Source organism: Amblyraja radiata, chromosome 12 (genome assembly GCF_010909765.2).
Source record: "Amblyraja radiata isolate CabotCenter1 chromosome 12, sAmbRad1.1.pri, whole genome shotgun sequence".
In the NCBI taxonomy this organism is placed as follows: Eukaryota; Metazoa; Chordata; class Chondrichthyes; order Rajiformes; family Rajidae; genus Amblyraja; species Amblyraja radiata.
In genome coordinates this window covers 53,392,283-53,411,445 of record NC_045967.1, presented here as the reverse complement: position 1 = coordinate 53,411,445, position 19,163 = coordinate 53,392,283, and the positions used below count along the sequence as shown (strand labels likewise).

Genomic DNA, 19,163 nt, shown 5'->3' with positions numbered 1-19,163 from the left:
TCTTCAGGCCAAGAGTTGGGGGAGAGGGAAACTAGAGGTATGAAAAGGTACGGAACAGATCAGAGCTGACACTGATGGCTTGGGAAAGATGGAGCCCACAATGCTCCATTGTTGTCTGTGAAACTAGCAGGGTGACTAGGGTGGGAGAGTGACAGGGAGCAAGAGGGGATGCAAGGGTCACGTGACGTTGGAGAAGTCAATATTCATGCCTTTGGGGTGTAAGCTGCCCAAGCGAAATATGAGTTGCTGTCCCTCCAATTTGTGTTTGACCTCGCCCTGGCAGTGGAGGAGGCCCAGAACAGAGAGGTCGGGATGGAGGATGAGAAGGGGAGTTAAAATGTTTGGCAACGGGGAGATCGCCTCGGCCAAAGCAGACTGAGTGTAGGTGTAAATATGTCTGTCCATTCCCTGCTTTCCTGTTATTCGGCAATGAATACAACTTGCCTTACTCAAGTTTAAACAAATAACCTCAACCACAATGCCCAACTACCAAGATCCTTGGGCAATGGAGGACAGGTGCTGTGCATGGAAGCAGATTGCCTCTTGTGCAATAAGACAGGAGGAACAAGATGGAGGGTCCATGATTTTCCTTCCTACAATGTCAATTGGTTCTGGGCAGCTTGTGATGAGCCCCAGGGATCTGCAATCTTTGAGCAACTTTAGTTAATCTTTTTAAATCAAATGTCATTATTGATGTTGGTTGCATTGTTGTCCAGACTTTTTTTGCTTGCATGAAAGTACGCGACCCAGGCGATTATTTGCCTGCTAACCACAGAAGACAATAGGTGCAGGAGTAGGCCATTCGGCCCTTTGAGCCAGCACTGCCATTCAATATGATCATGGCTGATCATCCACATTCAGTACCCCGTTCCTGCCTTCTCCCCATATCCCCTGACTCTGCTATCCGCTGAAGTAGATCTATAATCACATAACTACAATCGCTCCACACTCTTAACCCTGTACACTGCGAATGGCTTGATTGTAATCTTGTATTTTGTCTTTCTGCTGGCTGGTTAGCACGCAACAAAAAGCTTTTCACCGTACCTCAGCACATGTGACAATAAACTAAACTGACTTTTTCTAAATAAATTTGTCAATGAATAATTACAAGATGAGTTATTCAGAAATGGGGTAACACAGATGAAAAGAACAGGACCCACAGAGGTTATTGGACACTTGTGTTGAAATCCACCTTGATGTTCTTGTGATTTTAATTGTCCCCAGGCACACTGTTCCTTTGACAAACCTGAAGCCCGTGACTCAAGTCACACCAGTTCCTGCCTGGAATATGGTTTCAAACAGAAAAGGTGGCAGCTATCCGAAGATACCCAGTGGCTACATCTCGGAGTTGGGTTAGTAATGAGTTGTGAGCATTAAATATCAATCTGTGACTGTCCTTCAAACTGTCGATAGCAGGAACCTTCTAAGTGGAGTCCATACAGAGTTCATGAACGAAGAGCCTGATATTTGTGTTGTCAAGATCAAGTATCCTCTGTCGAGTGTGAACTATCGGCGCAGCGGTCGAGTCTCTGGTAGTGGCCATAGCAGTAAAGTAGCGCCAGGGCGTCTGACACTGCCTCATGGCGCCAGAGACCCAAGTTCGATCCTGACCACGGGTGCTGGCTGTCTGGAGTTTGTACGGTCTCCCTGTTACCGTGAGTTTTCGTCGTGTGCTTCGGTTTCCTCCCACACTCCAAAGACTTGCAGGTTTATAGGTTAATTGGCATTGGTAGAAAATGTCCCTAGCATGTAGTGTACGGGGTGATCACTGGTGGACGTGGACTCGGTGGGACTCTGCGCTGTATCTCTAAATTCCAGAGTGAAGGCTGATTTACGCAATTTCTCTTTCACCACTATTCCAAATGTAAATCCCCAGAGAACGTGTTTCCATTCTAATATTAATTTCAATTCTCCAATCATTGTGTAATCAGTTTTGTATTGTAGACTCTGGTACAAATTGGCTTATTTCCTCAATTTAAATGTGACTATTCCATGTCTAATCCCTTGCTGCTTTTGTTCCGGTGTAATCAAATCACTAATCTCTAGCTCTGCTCGTACATGCTGACCAAGAAGCTCCATCTACCCTAGTCCCACCTGCCCGTGTTTCTCCCATATCCCTCTAAACCTGTCCAAGTGTCTAAAGTGCATTTGTATTACCCGCCTCAACCTCCTCGTTCCATACACACACCACCCTCTCCTTAACAATGTGGACTGTGCATCCTGACTGCAGGGGAAATGTTCCCGATGTTGGGGGAGTCCAGAACCAGGGATCACAGTTTAAAAAATTAAGTGGTTGACTGAGATGATGAAAATCTTCTTCATCCAGAGAGTTGTAAATCTGTGGAATTCTCTGCCATAGAAGGCTGTGGAGGCCAATTCACTGGACGTTTTCAAGAGTGTTAAATTTAGCTCTTCGGGCTGAAGGAATCGAGGAATGTGGGGGAGGAAAAAGCCAAAACAGGGTAGTGATCTTAGAGGATCATCCATGATCATATTGAATGGCGGTGCTAACTCGCTGGGACAAATGGCCTATTCCTGCACCTTTTTTTCTACGTTTCTAAAGTTATCTTCTGCATTTGTATTAAATCGTTCCCCTTCGTGCCTTAAACCTTTGTCTCCTAGTTTTTTATTTATTTCTTCCCTATCGTGGATTATTTTCGAGCATTATGCTGCGTTAACTGGTGGACGGCATGGTGGCGCAGCGGTAGAGTTGCTGCCTCACAGCGACGGACCCAGGTTCGATCCTGACTACGGGCGCTGTCTGTACGGAGTTTGTACTTTCTACCCGTGACCTGCGTGGATTTTTCCCAGCTGCTCTGGTTTCCTCACAAACCAAAAAAGGACAGATTTGTAGGTTAATTGGTTTGGTAAAATTGCGACGTCCCGTGTGTGTGTGTGTGTAGGATAGTGCTAGTGTGTGGTGATCGCTGGTTGACATGGACTCGGTGAGCCCAAGAACCTGTTTCTGCACTGTATCTCTAAACTAAACTCTGAGCTGTATGCTGGTGGTAAAAGTAATTGCCGTGTTTGGGCAGTTTAGTTCTTGACTCCAGACCTTTATCGTTGTAGATCTCGATCCAAAGTCACGCAGGCGGTTTCTGAAGAAGATGCGTGGGAAACAGGTTTTTATGGCATTTGCCTGTGGCAGAGGACAACCCGTTCTACCTCCACGCCTGCAAAACAACCTTCCCTCTGGACGATCCGCGCCCATCCCATCGCCTCAAAATGGCCACTTTGTTCCCTATGACCAGTACAGGGTCCCTCCGCCCCCTCTCCACAATGGACGCAACACCTACGCTCCATCCAGGTCGGCAAACTATCGGTATTTTTCCGAGATAGACGCTCATTCTTTAATTCGCACGTTTAAACTATAATGCTTCATTCTTAATGTTTTTATGTTTTATTCTTAGTGGTTTGTTTACTGTGTGTCGTGTCGTTACTTGTGAGCGGAGCACCAAGGCAAATTCCTTGTATGTGTACATACTTGGCCAATAAACGTATTCATTTCATTCATTCAGTGCTGGAGTAACTCAGCGGGTCAGGCAGCATCTCTGGAGACAAGGAATAGGTGACGTTTTGGGTCGGAACCCTTCTTCAGACTGAAAGACGGAGAAAGCCAGAACAAAGCTGGGCTGACCTCGATGGGTGGAGCCCACAATAGTCTATTGTTGGCTGAGGAAGATATCCTAATGCTAGTCGGACGATGTGGGGGCGTGGAAGGAATGCAGAAGTTACTTGAATTTGGAGGATTCTATATTCATGCCGCAGGGTTGTAAGTTGCCCAAGTGAAATATGAGGTGGTTCCTCCAATTTGCACATGGCTTTTTTCTGATGGTAGAAGAGACCCAGAACAGAAATTTGGGAATGGGAATTAAAATCTTTGGTAAACGAGAAATTGCGTAGGCCAATGCAGACTGGGTGACAGTATTCAGCCTATACTGGGTATTTTTCATTGGGACTTTTTTAAGCTTTTGGGAAAATATCAATTGAGGTTGTAAAACTGAGTAGGAATTCATTAGAGAGAGATAAGGAACTGCAGATGTTAGTTTACACAAAACAGGCAAAGTGCTGGAGTAACTTCTCTGGAGAACATGGACTGGTGATGTTTTGGGTCTGATCCCATCGCACTGATGGTAGTGAGGTGGGATGGGATGGGGGGGGGGGGGAGGGAAGGAGTTGGCTGGAAGAGAGGAGGCACAGGACAAAGTCTGGCGAGCGATAGGTGGATACAGGTGAGGGGGTTTTGATAGGCAGGTGGCTGGACAAAGACCAGAGTTGAATAGCCCAAAGCTTTGAAGATGGTGCGAATTGTGAAGCCTGAGGAAGGAATGTAGGCAGGAGGAGAAATGTGTGCAAGCCCAGGTGAGGCTCAGAGAAGGATGGGGTAGGGAGGAAAGAGGAGTTAAAGGAAGACATGAGGAAATGCAGATGCTAGTTTGCCAATAAAGGTACAAAGTGCTGAAGTAACTGGGTCTGTTTGAACTGTCTGATCTGATTCAGTCTGAAGAAGGGTCTTGACCTGGAACGTCATGCATTCCTTCTCTCCAGAGATGCTGCCTGTCCCGCTGAGGCACTCCAGCATTCTGTGTCTGGTCTGTTTGAACGGCTGAGTTTCTCCAACGCTACATGTTATACTGTTTCAGCTCCGTTTTGCAAGCGAGTCTATGCTTTGGGTAGAAGCTCTTCTCATCTTGTTTTAATAATGTTGAAGTGTATTTGAGGATTGTGGAATTCAGCCTGACGGTTCATTTCAAGCTCGGTAACAATAATTGATCCACATGTCACTCGGATGGTGGAATGACCTGCTGAATATGGAACAGTGCAGCGTAGGAGCAGGCCCTTCGGCCCGCGATATCTGTGCTGACCATTAAGCCAAGAAAAACTAATCTACATGCGTATAATCCATAGCCATGCACCCATCCTAAAGTCTCTTGAATGCCGCTATCGTATCTGCATCCACCGTCGCCCTCACCGATGTTTCTAGGCAACTCATGACCCTCTGTTTATAAATAAAAACTTGCCCGTATATCTCCAACTTTGCCCTTCTCTCGCCTTAAAGTTATGCCCTCTTGTCTTTGATATTTCATAATCGTACTTTATTAACCAAGTATGTTTTGCAACATACGAGGAATTTGATTTGCCATACAGTCATACCAACAAAATGCAACAGAACACACGAAATACATTTTAACATAAACATCCACCACAGTGACTCCTCCACATTCCTCACTGATGGAAGGAGAAAAAAAAAAGTTCAATCTCTTCCCTTCTTTGTCCTCCCGAGGTCGGGGGCCTCTAACCTTCTGTTGACGGGACGATCTTACTCCCATATTTCCACCCTATCTGTGCCTCATAATTGTATAGACTTGTATAATATCATTTATGTAAGTCTATAATATAACTTGTATCAGACCTCTAGTATTCCAGAGAAAACAATCCAAGTCTGTCCAGCCTGTGGCCCATACCCCTTAATCCAGGTATTAGTCTAGTATGGGTCGACTGGACTTGTATTCACTGGAATTTAGAAGGATGAATGGGTATCTTATGGAAGCATGTAAAATTCTTAAGGGATTGGACAGGGAAAATGTTCTGATGTTGGGGGAGTCCAGAACCATTGGTCACAGTTTAAGAATAAGGGGTAGGCCACTTAAGACTGAGATGAGAAGAACATTTTCACACATAGTTGTGAATTTGTGGAATTCTCTGCCACAGAAGGCAGTGTGGGCCAATTCACTGGATGATTTCAAGAGAGCTAGATATAGCTCTTGGGGCTAATGGAATCAAGGGAAAGCAGGATTGGGGTACTGATTTTGGATGATCAGGCATGATCCTATTGAATGGCGGTGCTGGCTCGAAGGGCCGAATGGCCTACTCCTGCACCTATTTTCTAGTTTCCTAAGTCTAGGAATCATTCTGTTGCTGCAGTATAGACATTGTTCTGTGCTTTTGACAGATTCTTGTATATATCCTTAATTAAATATATTTGTAATTGCTTTGGGAGGATGAATGTTAAAATTAGAGAGAGAGAAGATGGTTTCATATCTGTAATGTCAAGCTTGTGTTCATCAAAAGCCACGTACCCTGAGTAAATCCAGTCTTAAGCGATCTAAAGAAAATACTCAATGGTTTAAAATAAAAAAATATTGTTGTATGCACTATTGGTGGGTGGCAAGGTGGTGCAGCGGTAGAGTTGCTGCCTAACAGTGCCAGAGACCTGGGTTTGATCCTGACTACGGGTGCTGTCTGTGCGGAGTTTGTACGTTCTCCCTGTGACCTGCGTGGGGTTTCTCCGGGTGCTTTGGTTTCCTCCCGCACTCCAAAGACGTACAGGTTTGTGGGTTAATTGGCTTTGGTAAGAATTGTACATGGGCCCTTGGATGTAGGATAGTGTTAAAGCCCTGTCCCACTGTACGAGTTCATTCAAGAGTTCTCCCGAGTTTGCCCTGATTCGAACTCGGAGATTTACGGTAATGGCCAGTACCAAATTGTAAGTACTCGGGGCTCTCGTGGACATTTTTCAACATGTTGAAATGTCTTCACGAGCTTACCGCATTTCCCGAGTACCTGCCGTTAGCGTTACGAGCTGCTAAGAGACGTCCCCGAGCTCCGACGTACCCGCTACGTTCATTCTACATACTTACCACGAGCTTGATTTTTTTTTTAAGCTCGGGAGAGCACGTGAATTAACTCTTACAGTGGGACAGGCGGTGATTGCTGGTCGGTGCCGACTCGGTGGGTGGGTCAAAGGGCCTGTTTCCGTGCTGTATCTCTAAACTATACTAATCTATTTTCCCAGGAGTCATGCGAATCGATACATGAGTCATCATGGCTTTGATCCTGATTATATCTATAGCTTTCCTGGCCAGGGGAAGAGATGCTGTCAGCATTATGATCACTTCACCTACAGATCACGGTAATGGTCTTTCAGCTACTTTACAGTAATTTCCAGAATCTATCACAGACGTCAGACTTGAGCTCGCCAAAACATTTTTGCACGAATCTTTTGCACGTGGCCATTCTTGGGGTTGATACAAATTACATGAAACATCATGAGGGAGAAACCGTGACATAAAGTGATGCATCCACCCAAACTATTCCCCTCATGATCTTAAAGGCCTTTATAAGAACAGCCCTCATCCTCCTGAGCTCCTAGAGTCCCAGCCTACTCAACCTCTGCCTGTAGCTCAGACCCTCTAGTCCTAGGAACATCCGCATAAAATGTTGCCAGGTGTGTTGGAAGGAACTGCAGATGCTGGTTTACAAAAAAGGATACCAAGTGTTGGAGTAACTCAGCTGGTCATGAAGCATCTCTAGAGCACCTAGATATGTGACGTTTTGGGTCTGGACCCTTAGTTCTGGACGAAGAAAATTCCTGACCTGAAACGTTGCCTGTGCATGTTCTCCAGAAATGCTGCTTGACCCACGGAGTTACTTCAGCACTTTGTATCTTGTAGATCGCGGCGTGTTATAAGCAGTCTGGTAGATTGGGCAGAAGAAAGCTGATACATTTTAATGTGAAATGCAAGCAGATGTGCGGGTGTCAGGGGTTACGGGGAGAAGGCAGGAGAATGGGGTTAGGAGGGAGAGGTAGATCAGCCATGATTGAATGGCGGGGTAGACTTGATGGGCCGAGTGGCCTAATTCTGCTTCTATCACTTGTGTTCTTGTGATATATGTGAAGTATAGAATAAAGAAGTTGCAGATTGCAGAACATAGTTTATAATCAGCATAAATGTATGACATTTTATTTGTAGTGAGAGAAAGAATGCTGTTCTGAAAGTGGTGTAAAAGCTGGAGGAACAGATACATCAGTTGTTGAAAGTCACGGCAGGTTGAGGTCATGGCTAACAACACAATTCTGGGCTTTTATCAAATATAGAAGCGGGAAAATGGAGACCTTGGGTACTCTAGATGCTAGTTTACTACAATAATAGTGAATTAACTCAGCGGGTCAGTCGGCGTCTCTGGAGGACGCTGATGGGCAATGTTTCGGGTCAGAATCCTTCAGATAAACAGAAGGGTCCTGACTGGAATCGTCACCTATCCATGTGCTGCCTGACCCGCTGAGTTACTCCAGCACTCTGTGAAACGTCACCTATCCATGTTCTCCAGAGATGCTGCCTGACCCGCTGAGTTACTCCAGCACTTTGTATTTTTTTAATATCATAGCAGGGATGTCTAATGTTTTCCAACCTCATCTGGAGCACGAAATCCGATTCTGATTTGCCTCTTTGAACAAAGATGTGCTGCTCTGGTAGATTAGAGGCTGAGACTTTGGAGAAAGTTGAGAACAAATCTGATAGACGTTCGGGGCGTCACGGTGGCGCAGCGATAGAGTTGCTGCCTCAGTGGCAGAGACCCAGGTTCGATCCTGACTGCGGGTGCTGTCTGTGCGGAGTTTGTACGTTCTCCCCGTGACCTGCGTGGGTTTTCTCCGAGAACTTCGGTTTCCTCCCACGCTCCAAAGATTGTAGGTTAATTGGCTTGATATAAATGTTCAAAAAAATGTCCTTGGTGTAGGATAGTGTTAATGAGCAGGGATTACTGGTCAGTATGGACTCGGTGGGCCGAAGGGCCTGTTTCCAAAACAATCTATTTAGAAATGAAGGATGTGGACAGGATGGATAATAGGACGATGTTCCATTTGGAGAGGTTGAGAACAAAAGGATGTTTTGAATTAACTTAAATTAATTTTCAACCAGCTCCTACAGCAGAAGTCGCCGACCCTTTCAGTACGTTAACAAGGATTGCCAGTACGGCTACATACCAGAGGACGAGGAGTCTAGAGCAATTGAAGAACCTGGCGCTTTCTACGAAATTGAGGAAGGAAATGAGGCTGCTTATCCTGCTGTGCATGTGAGTGAATAACTGCGTGACACTTGCATGCAATCTGTCCTTGTCGTGATAAACCTTTAGTGTTTGGCTTCCATTTACATTTAAAGTACAACTCCCTGAAGTATTATGTGTAGAAGAGTCTCGTCCCGAAACGTCACCCATTTTTTCCAGAGATGCTGTCTGACCCTCTGAGTCAGTGACTAGTGGGGTGCCGCAAGGCTCACTGCTGGAACCTCAGTTATTTACAATATATTAGACGAATGAATTAAATATAACATCTCCATGTTTGCAGATGATCCAAAGCTGGGTGGCAGTGTGAGCTGCGATGAGGATGCTATGAGACTGCAGAGTGACTTAGATAGGTTGGGCGAGTGGGCGGATGCATGGCAGATGCAGTATAATGTGGATAAATGTGAGGTTATCCACTTTGGTAGCAAGAACAAGAAGGCAGATTATTATCTGAATGGTGTCAGATTAGGAAAGGAGGTGCAACGAGACCTGGGTGTCCTTGTACATCAGTCACCGAAAGTAAGCATGCAGGTACAGCAGGCAGTGAAGAAAGCTAATGGCATGTTGGCCTTCAATGCGAGAGGATTTCAGTTTGGGTGTAAGGAGGTCCTACTGCAGTTGTACAGGGCGCTGATGAGACCACACCTGGAGTATTGTCTGCAGTTTTGGTCTCCTAATTTGAGGAAGGACATTCTTGCTATTGAGGGATTGCCGTGTAGGTTCATGAGGTTAATTCCTGGGATGGCAGGACTGACATCATGAAAGAATGGGTCAACTGGGCTTGTATTCACTGGAATTCAGAAGGATGAGAGGGGATCTTATAGAAACATTAAAAATTCTTAAGGGATTGGACAGGCTAGATGCAGGAAAAATGTTCCCAATGTTCGGTGGGTCCAGAACCAAGGGCCGCAGTTTAAAAATAAGGGGCAAGCCATTTAGAACTGAGATGAGGAAAAGCGTTTTCGCCCAGAGAGTTGTGAATCTGTGGAATTCTCTGCCAAAGAAGGCAGTCGAGGCCAATTCACTGGATGTTTTCAAAAGTTAGATTTAGCTCGTGGGGCTAAAGGAATCAAGGGATATGGGGGAAAAAGCCGGAGCGGGATACTGAATTTGGTTTGTCAGCCATGATCGTATTGAATGGCCTACTCCTGCACCTATTTTCTTGTTTCTATGACCCCTTGAGTTACTCCAGCTTTTTGTGTCTTTCCCTGATGCATTCGTAGAAGCGAAACTGCAGATGCTGGTTTATACCAATGATGGATACAAAGTGCTGGAGTAACTCCAGCCAAGATGTCCCATCTACACTTGTCCCACCTGGTGACCCTGCACACAGTGTCTGTACTGCTGCACATGTGCTCTATCTGAGATGCCTATCCAAGATGTATCTAAGTGCTTGTGTCTAGTGATACTCGTACTGAACTGTATACAAAAATGAAGTTGACTGTACCTTAGTACGTGTGACACAGTACCATTGAACTAAATGGTACATTATCCATTTACCTGTCCAAATATCTTCAATGATGTTATGCTTAAATTTCATTATGTGAGTAATTTTATTGATTTTTATACTGGCCTTCATTTGTGTTCGAAGTGTCTCAAACTCAAGCATCTCCTATTTTGCTGGGGCAGCTTACAACCCAGCGGTATGAATATTGATTTCTCTAACTTCAAGTAACCTTTGGCTTCCCTTCTCTCCATCCCTCCTAGTTCTCCGACTAGTTTCACTGCCCTTCTGATTAATTTTGCTGTTTGTTTGTCTCCTCATCGCCTTCCCCTCGGCTGACAATGAGCCGTTCTACCTATCCTTGTTCATAGTCTGATCTTCGATCTGTCCTTTTGACCCACTATGTTCTCTGCATCCTTCCATATCTCGTTGCCCTCTCCCCTGACTGTCTGAAGAAACGTCACCCGTTCCTTCTCTCTGGAGATGCTGCCTGTCCTGCTGAGCTACTCCAGCCTTTTCACGTTCACTAATTCTAGGAGTAGAATTAGGCCATTCGGCCCATCGAGTCTACTCCGCCATTCAATCATCTCTGCCGCCTAATCCCATTCTCCTGCCTTCTCTCCATAACCCTTGACCGCTGTTCTAATCAAAAACTTGTGTGAGTCTGCCTTGTATATATCCACTGGCTTAAGGGGTAAGCCATTTAGAATGGAGATGAGGAAACACTTTTTCCACACAGAGTTGTGAGTCTGGAATTCTCTGCCTCAAAGGGCGGTGGAGGCCAGTTCTCTGGATACTTTCAAGAGCGAGTTAGATAGGGCTCTTAAAGATAGCGGAGCCAGGGGATATGGGGAGTAGGCAGGAACGGGGTACTGATTGTGGATGATCAGCCATGATCACATTGAATGGCGGTGTTGACTCGAAGGGCTGAATGGCCTACTCCTGCACCTATTGTCTATTGTCTTGGCCTCCACAGCCCTCTGTGGCAATGAGTTCCACAGATTAACTACCCTCTGACTAAATAAGCTCCTCCTCGCCTCCTTTCTAAAAGAGCGCCCTTTAATTCTGCGGCTATGACTAGCACCAGCACTACATCCCATGTTTTTGTATTCCAGTTCTCTTGATATAAATGACAGCTTTTTGTGTCTATCTTCGGTGTAAACCAACATCTGCGGTTCCTTCCTACACCAAATTAATGCCTCTGTTTACTTTAGAGCCAGTCAGCTTCCTCTCCAGTTGTGACTGCTCCGGGTGGCTACTGGGTAACGAGAAGCGGAAAGTTGATCAACTCTTCCTCTGAAGATGCTGATGAGCCCGGTGATGGAGGTGAGTTGGAATGTCATATTAAGTTTCCAACAGCAGGTGGAGCTGTCGCCTCGGCGCCAGAGACACGGGTTCGATCCTGCCCTCGGGTGCTGCCTGTGCGGAGTTTGCACGTTCACCCTGTAACTGCGCGAGTTTCTATCAGGTGCCCTGATTTCCTCCCACGACCGAAGACAGTTGAGTTTGTAGGTTAATTGTCCCTTGTGTGTCGGAAGAAGATGCAAAAAATGGGATAACATAGAAAGGGTGATCGATGTACGGCATGGACTCGGTGGGCTGAAGGGCCTGTTTCCATGCTGTATCTTTCGTTCAATCCAGATTTATTTACAAAATGGTGTTAACTGGGTTCCTTCATATTGTTTATGCTCCATTGTTTAACTTCGTAGGGAGATGTATAATTTGTTCTCAACAGAGTTTGCAGCAAGTACAGTAGGATTTTTATTACTTTACCTTAATCTTTAATGCCGTGTTTTCCCCTTGTGTGGGGACTGTAGTAAGCAGATAGCAGCAGATACACCAAGTTTACAAGTGAGAATTGGATTGGTTGTCTTCAGCAATTTGCCTGCCCACCTTCATCTTTCTGTCAGAAACATTCGTTTTTAATAAGACAGTAATCGTACAATTGTTGAATCAATCTAATTTTGGCAAATACAAACTGCAGATAGCTGCACTGAGCAACAAGATTAAACAATAAATTTACTCACCAAAAGGACAGCAGATCCTTTTATGCCAACTGCTTACTGCACCATTGAATTTTCTCCTCCAGAACCTTTAACTAACTCTTTACTCGGTCCCCAGGTGAATATCATGAAGACTTTCTGTATGCAGCAACAGGTTGGTATGCCACATGTGAAACTTGCGCCATTTGTTGGGAGCCTATAATTTTTGATAATTAACGGTTTAACACTTTTTTTCCATCTCCATGTTCGTATAAATTTATGAAATGGTACTTAATTTTTCTGCATCGTGGAGAAACCTGGTTCATGTTGTTCATTCCTGGATGTGTTCCGATAAATACACTGAATAAAAATGCACTGGATATTGCTAAAACGTAAATCCAATTTTTGAACATAAAATTTAATTTAAATTCCCCAGTTTGATTTTTTTAAAACATTTTTATTTTATTTTCTCTTCAAATCAATGTTTGTCAGGGTTGTACACCAGCAACTTAACCATTCCCACACTGATACGGGACAAAAAATGCTGGGTCGGCCGATATCTCTAGGGAAAAGGAATGGGTGACGTTTTGGGTAGGAACCTTCCTTCAGGCTGAATGTGGGGGGGGGGGGGGGCTTGATCAAATAGGGAGCCAGCAACCGATGACTTAAGGATGGGTGGAGCCCACAAGGGCCCATTGTTGGCTGGGGAAGGTGTAATAACAAGAGGGATACATGGATGCCAACACTGGAACTGGCAGGATGACTAGTAGGGGGACGACAGATGGCACAATGGGCTAAGTGTTCGGCTGGCAACCGGAAGGTAGCTGGTTCGAATCCCGCTTGGAGTGCATACTGTCGTTGTGTCCTTGGGCAAGACACTTCACCCACCTTTGCCTGTGTGTGTCCTTGGGCAAGACACTTCACCCATCTTTGCCTATGTGTGTGAATGTAATTATGTGAAGCACTTTGGGGTCAATGCAAGTTGACTAAAAATGTGCTATATAAATAAAGAAATTTAAATTTAAATTTTAGTGTGCAAGAGGGGGGAGGGACTGCAGGCATCGTGTGAAATTGGAGAAATCAATGTTCATGCCACTGGGTTGTAAGCTGCCCAAGCCTTGTAAGAATATTTTCTATTCTGACCTCTGTCCTGGACCACCTCCTTTGCCAGTGTGAGAGAGACTAGATACAAACTAGAAGAGCCTCATTCCTCTTGGGTAGCTACAGCACCAGTTTAGGTAGACCCCCCCCCCCCTTCCATGTGCTGTAACGGATGCTCACCCTTCTCTTTTCCACATCTCATCTACTGTTCCATCATCTGGCTTCACATTTCATGTCTCTTCTCAATATTTTTTTCGAACCATCTGGAAGTTAAACGCCCTTCCCCCCCCCCCCCCCCTCGCTTTGTATATACCTATCACTGATAGGCACAGAGTGCTAGAGTAACTCAGCGGGTCAGGCATCATCTCTGGAGAACATGGATAGGTGACGTTTCACACACTGCTGAAGTAATTCAGTGGGTCAGGCAACATCTCTGGAGAACATGGATAGATGACTTTTCAGGTTGGTACCCTTCTTCAGAACTTGAGAGTTAGAGTTGCTGTCTTTGTAGCGCCAGAGACCCGGGTTCGATCCTGACTGCGGGTGCTGTCAGTACATTTTCCCCGTGACTTGCGTAGGTTTTCTCCAATATCTCCGGTTTCCTCTCACACTCAAGACGTACAGTTTTGTAGGTTAATTGGTTTGGTGTAAATGTAAAAAAAATTGTCCCTAGTGTGTGTGTAGGATAGTGTTAATGAGCGGGGATCACTGGTCGGTGCGTGCTTGGTGGACTGAAGGGCCTGTTTCTGCGCTGAATCTCCAAACTAAACTAAAAGACAACTTTTTTTTTCTATTTGTATCAATGTCCTGCTGTATTTAATATTGTTGGATTCCGGATTTCAATCAAATGTTAGCAAGTGTATGGGAGTGTTTTAGGAAGGAACTGCAGATGCTGGTTTAAACTGAAGCTGGAGTAACTCAGTGGGACAGGCAGCATCTCTGGAGAGAAGGAATGGGTGACGATTCGGATCGAGGCCCTTCAGACAAGCCTGGGGGAAGGGAAACGAGAGATATAGTCGATGTAGAGGGATATTAAGCAATGAATGAAAGACATGTGAAAAAGTAATGATGATAATGAAAACAGGCCATTGTTAGCTGTTTGTTGGGTGAAAACTAGAAGCTCGTGCGACTTGGGCGGGGGAGGGATGGAGAGGGAATGCCGGGGTTATTTGATGTTGGGGGAAATCAATATTCATACTACTGGGCTGTAAACTGCCCAAGTGAAATATGAGATGCTGTTCTAATCTCTGCCTTATTTTGGAATGTTATTTTGTAGATTCTGGATACTCTGATCCAACAATATACAGTGCAGCCGAGGCAACAGCTAATCTGGTAAGTGTGACTCTGTTTAAGAGTATATTTGAATATCTTTTCCTTATTCTGAACATGGCGCCAAGTTTGAAAGGGAACTTGACCCTTGTCTAATTAAACCAAATGACCAGCTGGGTCCAATATGGCACCCAAACCCTCTTCAGTTTAGAGATACAACGTGGAAACAGGCCCTTCAGTCCACCAGACCCTCGATCGCCCCGACAAATGTTCTATCTTACACGCACTAGGGACGATTTACAAAAGCTAATTAACCTCCAAACCTGTACATCTTGGGAATGTGGGAGGTGGCCTGAAACCCCCACGGGTCACGGGGAGAATGTACAACCTCTGCCCAGACAGCACCCCTAGTCAGGATCGAACCAGGGCCTGCAAGGCAACAACTCTACTGCTGCACCACTGTGACGCTCTGGCTTTTATAATCGGATAACGAGCCTATACGAGCCAAGGTGTAGAAGTACAAGGACATGTGGATACAGATATACAATTGTTAAAAGTAATGGTGACAGTTGTAAATATTTTCTTTAAAACGAGTGCTAGAATTTGTTCCAGGGGGAATCGAAGCAGCAGTTGTGATAATGTGCAAAACAGCTTGACTTTCCCCTGAAGAAGAGTCCTGACACGAAACGTCACTTATCCATGTTCTCCTGAGATGCTGCCAGACCTGCTGAGTTACTCCAGCACTTGGTGTTTTGTAAACCAGCATCTGCAGTTCCTCCTTTCTACCTGGAATTCTTCAGCCCCTGGTTCTATAAATACATGAAGTTGTTAATGTTGGGAATAAGATGGCGCAGTGGTAGAGTTGCTGCCTTGCAGCGTCAGAGACCCGGGTTCGATCCCGAACACGGGTGCTGTCTACGGAGTTTGTGCGTTCTCCTCCTGACCTGCATGGGTTTTCTCCGGGTGCTCCGGTTTCCTCCCACACTCCAAAGACTCGCAGGTTTGTGGTTAATTTGATTGTAACTTGCCCCTATTGTGCGGGATGTAAAACTATGATAACGTGAAACTAGTGTACAGGGTAGCGTAGGTACATAGGACTAATGTGCGGGGTGGCGTAAGTACATGGAGCTAGTGTACAGGGTTATGCAGTGGCTTGGGAAAGTGTAGCGACATGACGAGAAGTGGTGTACAGGGTGATCGTTGGTCAGTGTGGACCCGGTGGGCTGAAGGGCCTGTTTCCATGCTGTCAGTGTGGACCCGATGGGCTGAAGGGCCTGTTTCCATGCTGTATCTCCAAACTAAACAAGAGGAGCATATCCTAATGCAACATTCCCCTCCCCTCCTTTAATGAGGTGGAATCTTTCTCGGCTGAGACGGCAGTGGGAGGATGTGATTTGTTTGAAGAAGGGTCCTGACCAGAAATGTCACCCATTCCTTTTCTCCGGAGATGCTGCCTGACCTGCTGAGTTACTCCAGCACTTTGTTTCTATCTTCATTGTAAACCAGCATCTGCAGTTCCTTCCTACACATGATTTGAGGGGGGACCTCATTGATACATACAGACTTGGATATAGTGGATGTGGAGAGGATGTTTCTACTAGTGGGAGAGTCTAGGACTAGAGGTCATAGCCTCCAGAGTTAGACGTTCCTTTAAGAGATGAGGAGGAATTTCGTTAGTCAGAGGGTAGTGAATCTGGAATTCATTGCCAAAGAAGACTGGAAGCAAAGTCAGTGGATATATTTAAGGGAGTGATAGATTCTTCTGTTAAAGAAGGAACTGCAGATGCTGGAAAATCGAAGGTACACAAAAATGCTGGAGAAACTCAGCGGGTGCAGCAGCATCTATGGAGCGAAGGAAATGGGCAACGTTTCGGGCCGAAACGTTGCCTATTTCCTTCGCTCCATAGGCGCTGCTGCACCCGCTGAGTTTCTCCAGCATTTTTGTGTACCTCAGAGATAGATTCTTGATTAGTACGGGTGTCGGGGGTTATGGGGAGAAGGCAGGAGAATGGTATTAGGAGGGAGAGATAGATCAGCCATGATTGAATGTTGGGGTAGACCCGAAGGGCCAAATGGCCTATTTCTGTTCCTATCACTTGTGTTCTTGTGTGTAGGAAGGAGCTGCAGATGCTGGTTTAAACCGAAGATAGACACAAAATGATGAAGTAACAGGCAGCATCTCTGGAGAGAAGGAATGGATGGTGTTCTTCCACACATGATCGCATTTGTTTGTTTTGTAGACTATTCAGGAGGGATGCTGTGACATGGAGGCGCCTCAGGACTGCCAAGTCGGCATGCACTGCAGCTACTCACAGCAGGTATGTAACTCCACAGCAACTGCTCCTCAATATTCCACAACAGCCAAGATAATACGGCGGGGGGGGGGGGCTACATGTTCCTTCAGTGGACACACAATGCTGGAGTAACTCAGTGAGACGGGCAGCATCTCTGGAGAGAAGGGATGGGTGACGTTTCTGGTTGAGATCCTTCAGTCTGAAGAAGAGTCTCGACCCGAAACGTCACCCATTCCTTCTCTCCAGAGATGCTGCCTGTCCCGCTGAGTTACTCCAGCTTTTTGCATACCTTCGGTTTAAACCAGCATCTGCAGTTCTTTCCTGCACCTTCAGTGGGAAAGCTGGGTTCTTTTTCAATGCGAATGCCTTTAATTTGGGGGTTTCTATGCATTATGCATACTGGTTTAAAAATAACTTTGCTCTTTTTAAGAAATAGTCTTGTCATTTCCCACAGAATGTAAGGTTGTGTTGTTAACTAAAATCTCGAGCAATGATTACAGTATTGGCATTCTCCTGCTCGTGTGCATTAGAAACATCTGCCTTCAGTGTTTTATTGTCATGAGTCCCGAAATGAAGCAATGACATTCTTTCTTGCAGCAGAACACCAGATATGTAATCAGAACTCTATAAAACCCATAATTGTGTAGTTGTATAGACAATGAGTGCAGGAGTAGGCCATTCGGCCCTTCGAGCCAGCACCGATGTACCCCGTTCCTGCCTTCTCCCCATATCCCCCGACTCTATTATCTTTAAGAGCCCTATCTAGCTCTCTCTTGAAAGTATCCAGAGAACTGGCCTCCACCGCCCTCTGAGGCAGAGAATTCCACAGACTCACAACTCTGCGTGAAAAGGGGTTTCCTCTTCTCCGTTCTAAATGGCTTACCCCTTATTCTTAAACTGTGGCCCCTGGTTCTGGACTCCCCCAACATCGGGAACATGTTTCCTGCCTCTAGCGTGTCCGAACCATTACTATTCTTATGTTTGAATAAAATCACCTCTCATCCTTCTGAACTCGCGTGTACAAGACCAGCCGTTCCACTCTCTCAGCATATGATAGTCCTGCCATCCCGGCAATTAACCTTGTCAGCCTACGCTGCACTCCCTCAATAGCAAGAATGCCTTTCCTCAGATGTTGAGACCAAAACTGCATGCAATACTCCAGGTATGGTCTCACTAGGGCCCTGTACAACTGCAGAAGGATCCCTTTGCTCCTATACTCAACTCCTCTTGTCATGCAGGCCAACATGCCATTCGCTTTCTTCACTGCCTGCTGTACCTGCATGCTTACTTTCAGTGACTGATGAACGTCAATGTGATATACACACCTGTGTGTGTTTTATATATAAAGTTGTGTACATGAATGTTTATGATACATACACACTGATCCTTTTTGTTTATTATAGTTTTAAAATACTGTTTGTGTGTGTATATGTAAATGCCCACACCTACATTAAAACAGACAATAGTGCAACATGAAAAATAATCTCCCCAAGTCTGTGTAGTTTGGAGGTTGTAGTGTTTAATAGCCTGATGGTTCCATTCAGATTTCAACAGAGTTTTACTGATGGTGTAAACACTCCTAACTTGCTGCTTGCAGATGTTGGCGAATTCTGCAGTGATCTCTGCGTCCACTTGTGTGAGCGCCGCCTCTGTGTGTTTCTCCTCTAACTCTGGGGAAGCGAGTCAGCCTGCGGTCACCTACACGACCATGCCACAGCACGCCGTGCCACCGCCTCTACTGATGCCGTCCCATGCTGCCGGGATGCCAGGTATGGAGTGTCAGCTCACCGAACATGCTTTGTCCTCCTCGCTGCTTTCATAATTTAGATTTGTGGTTCCAACATTAGTGCAGTGCAGAAGATTCTAAACACTCGATGCTCCGGGCCTGTTGTTTTTTAAAAGAGATGTAACGCGCCAACAGGCCCTTCGGCCCACCGAGTCCGCACCGATCAGCGATCCCCGCACATTAACACTATTCACACATTGGGGACAATTTTACATTTACACCAAGCCAATTAGCCTACAAACCTGCACGTCTTTGGATAGTGGGAGGAAACCAAAAATCTAGGAGAAAACCCACGCAGGTCACGGAGAGAACGTACAAACTCCGTACAGACAACATCCGTGGTCGGGATCGAACCCGGGTCTCGGGCACTGTAAGGTAGCAACTCTACCACTGCGCCACCCTGGCAAGCAGTGCTCGCTGGAGTTTAGAAGGATGAGGGGAAC

General features: G+C 45.6%; 1 protein-coding gene across 1 annotated transcript in view; it reads left to right on the top strand.

The window, feature by feature from the left end:
- alg13 (ALG13 UDP-N-acetylglucosaminyltransferase subunit) overlaps positions 1-19,163 on the top strand; it is a 60,636-nt gene that overhangs the window by 31,977 nt on the left and 9,496 nt on the right. Inside the window, 8 exon segments of the mRNA XM_033030912.1 lie at positions 1,225-1,363; positions 3,054-3,322; positions 6,797-6,913; positions 8,703-8,856; positions 11,503-11,614; positions 14,648-14,703; positions 16,881-16,958; positions 18,532-18,703. Of these exon segments, the coding sequence (XP_032886803.1) occupies positions 1,225-1,363; positions 3,054-3,322; positions 6,797-6,913; positions 8,703-8,856; positions 11,503-11,614; positions 14,648-14,703; positions 16,881-16,958; positions 18,532-18,703 (1,097 nt within the window).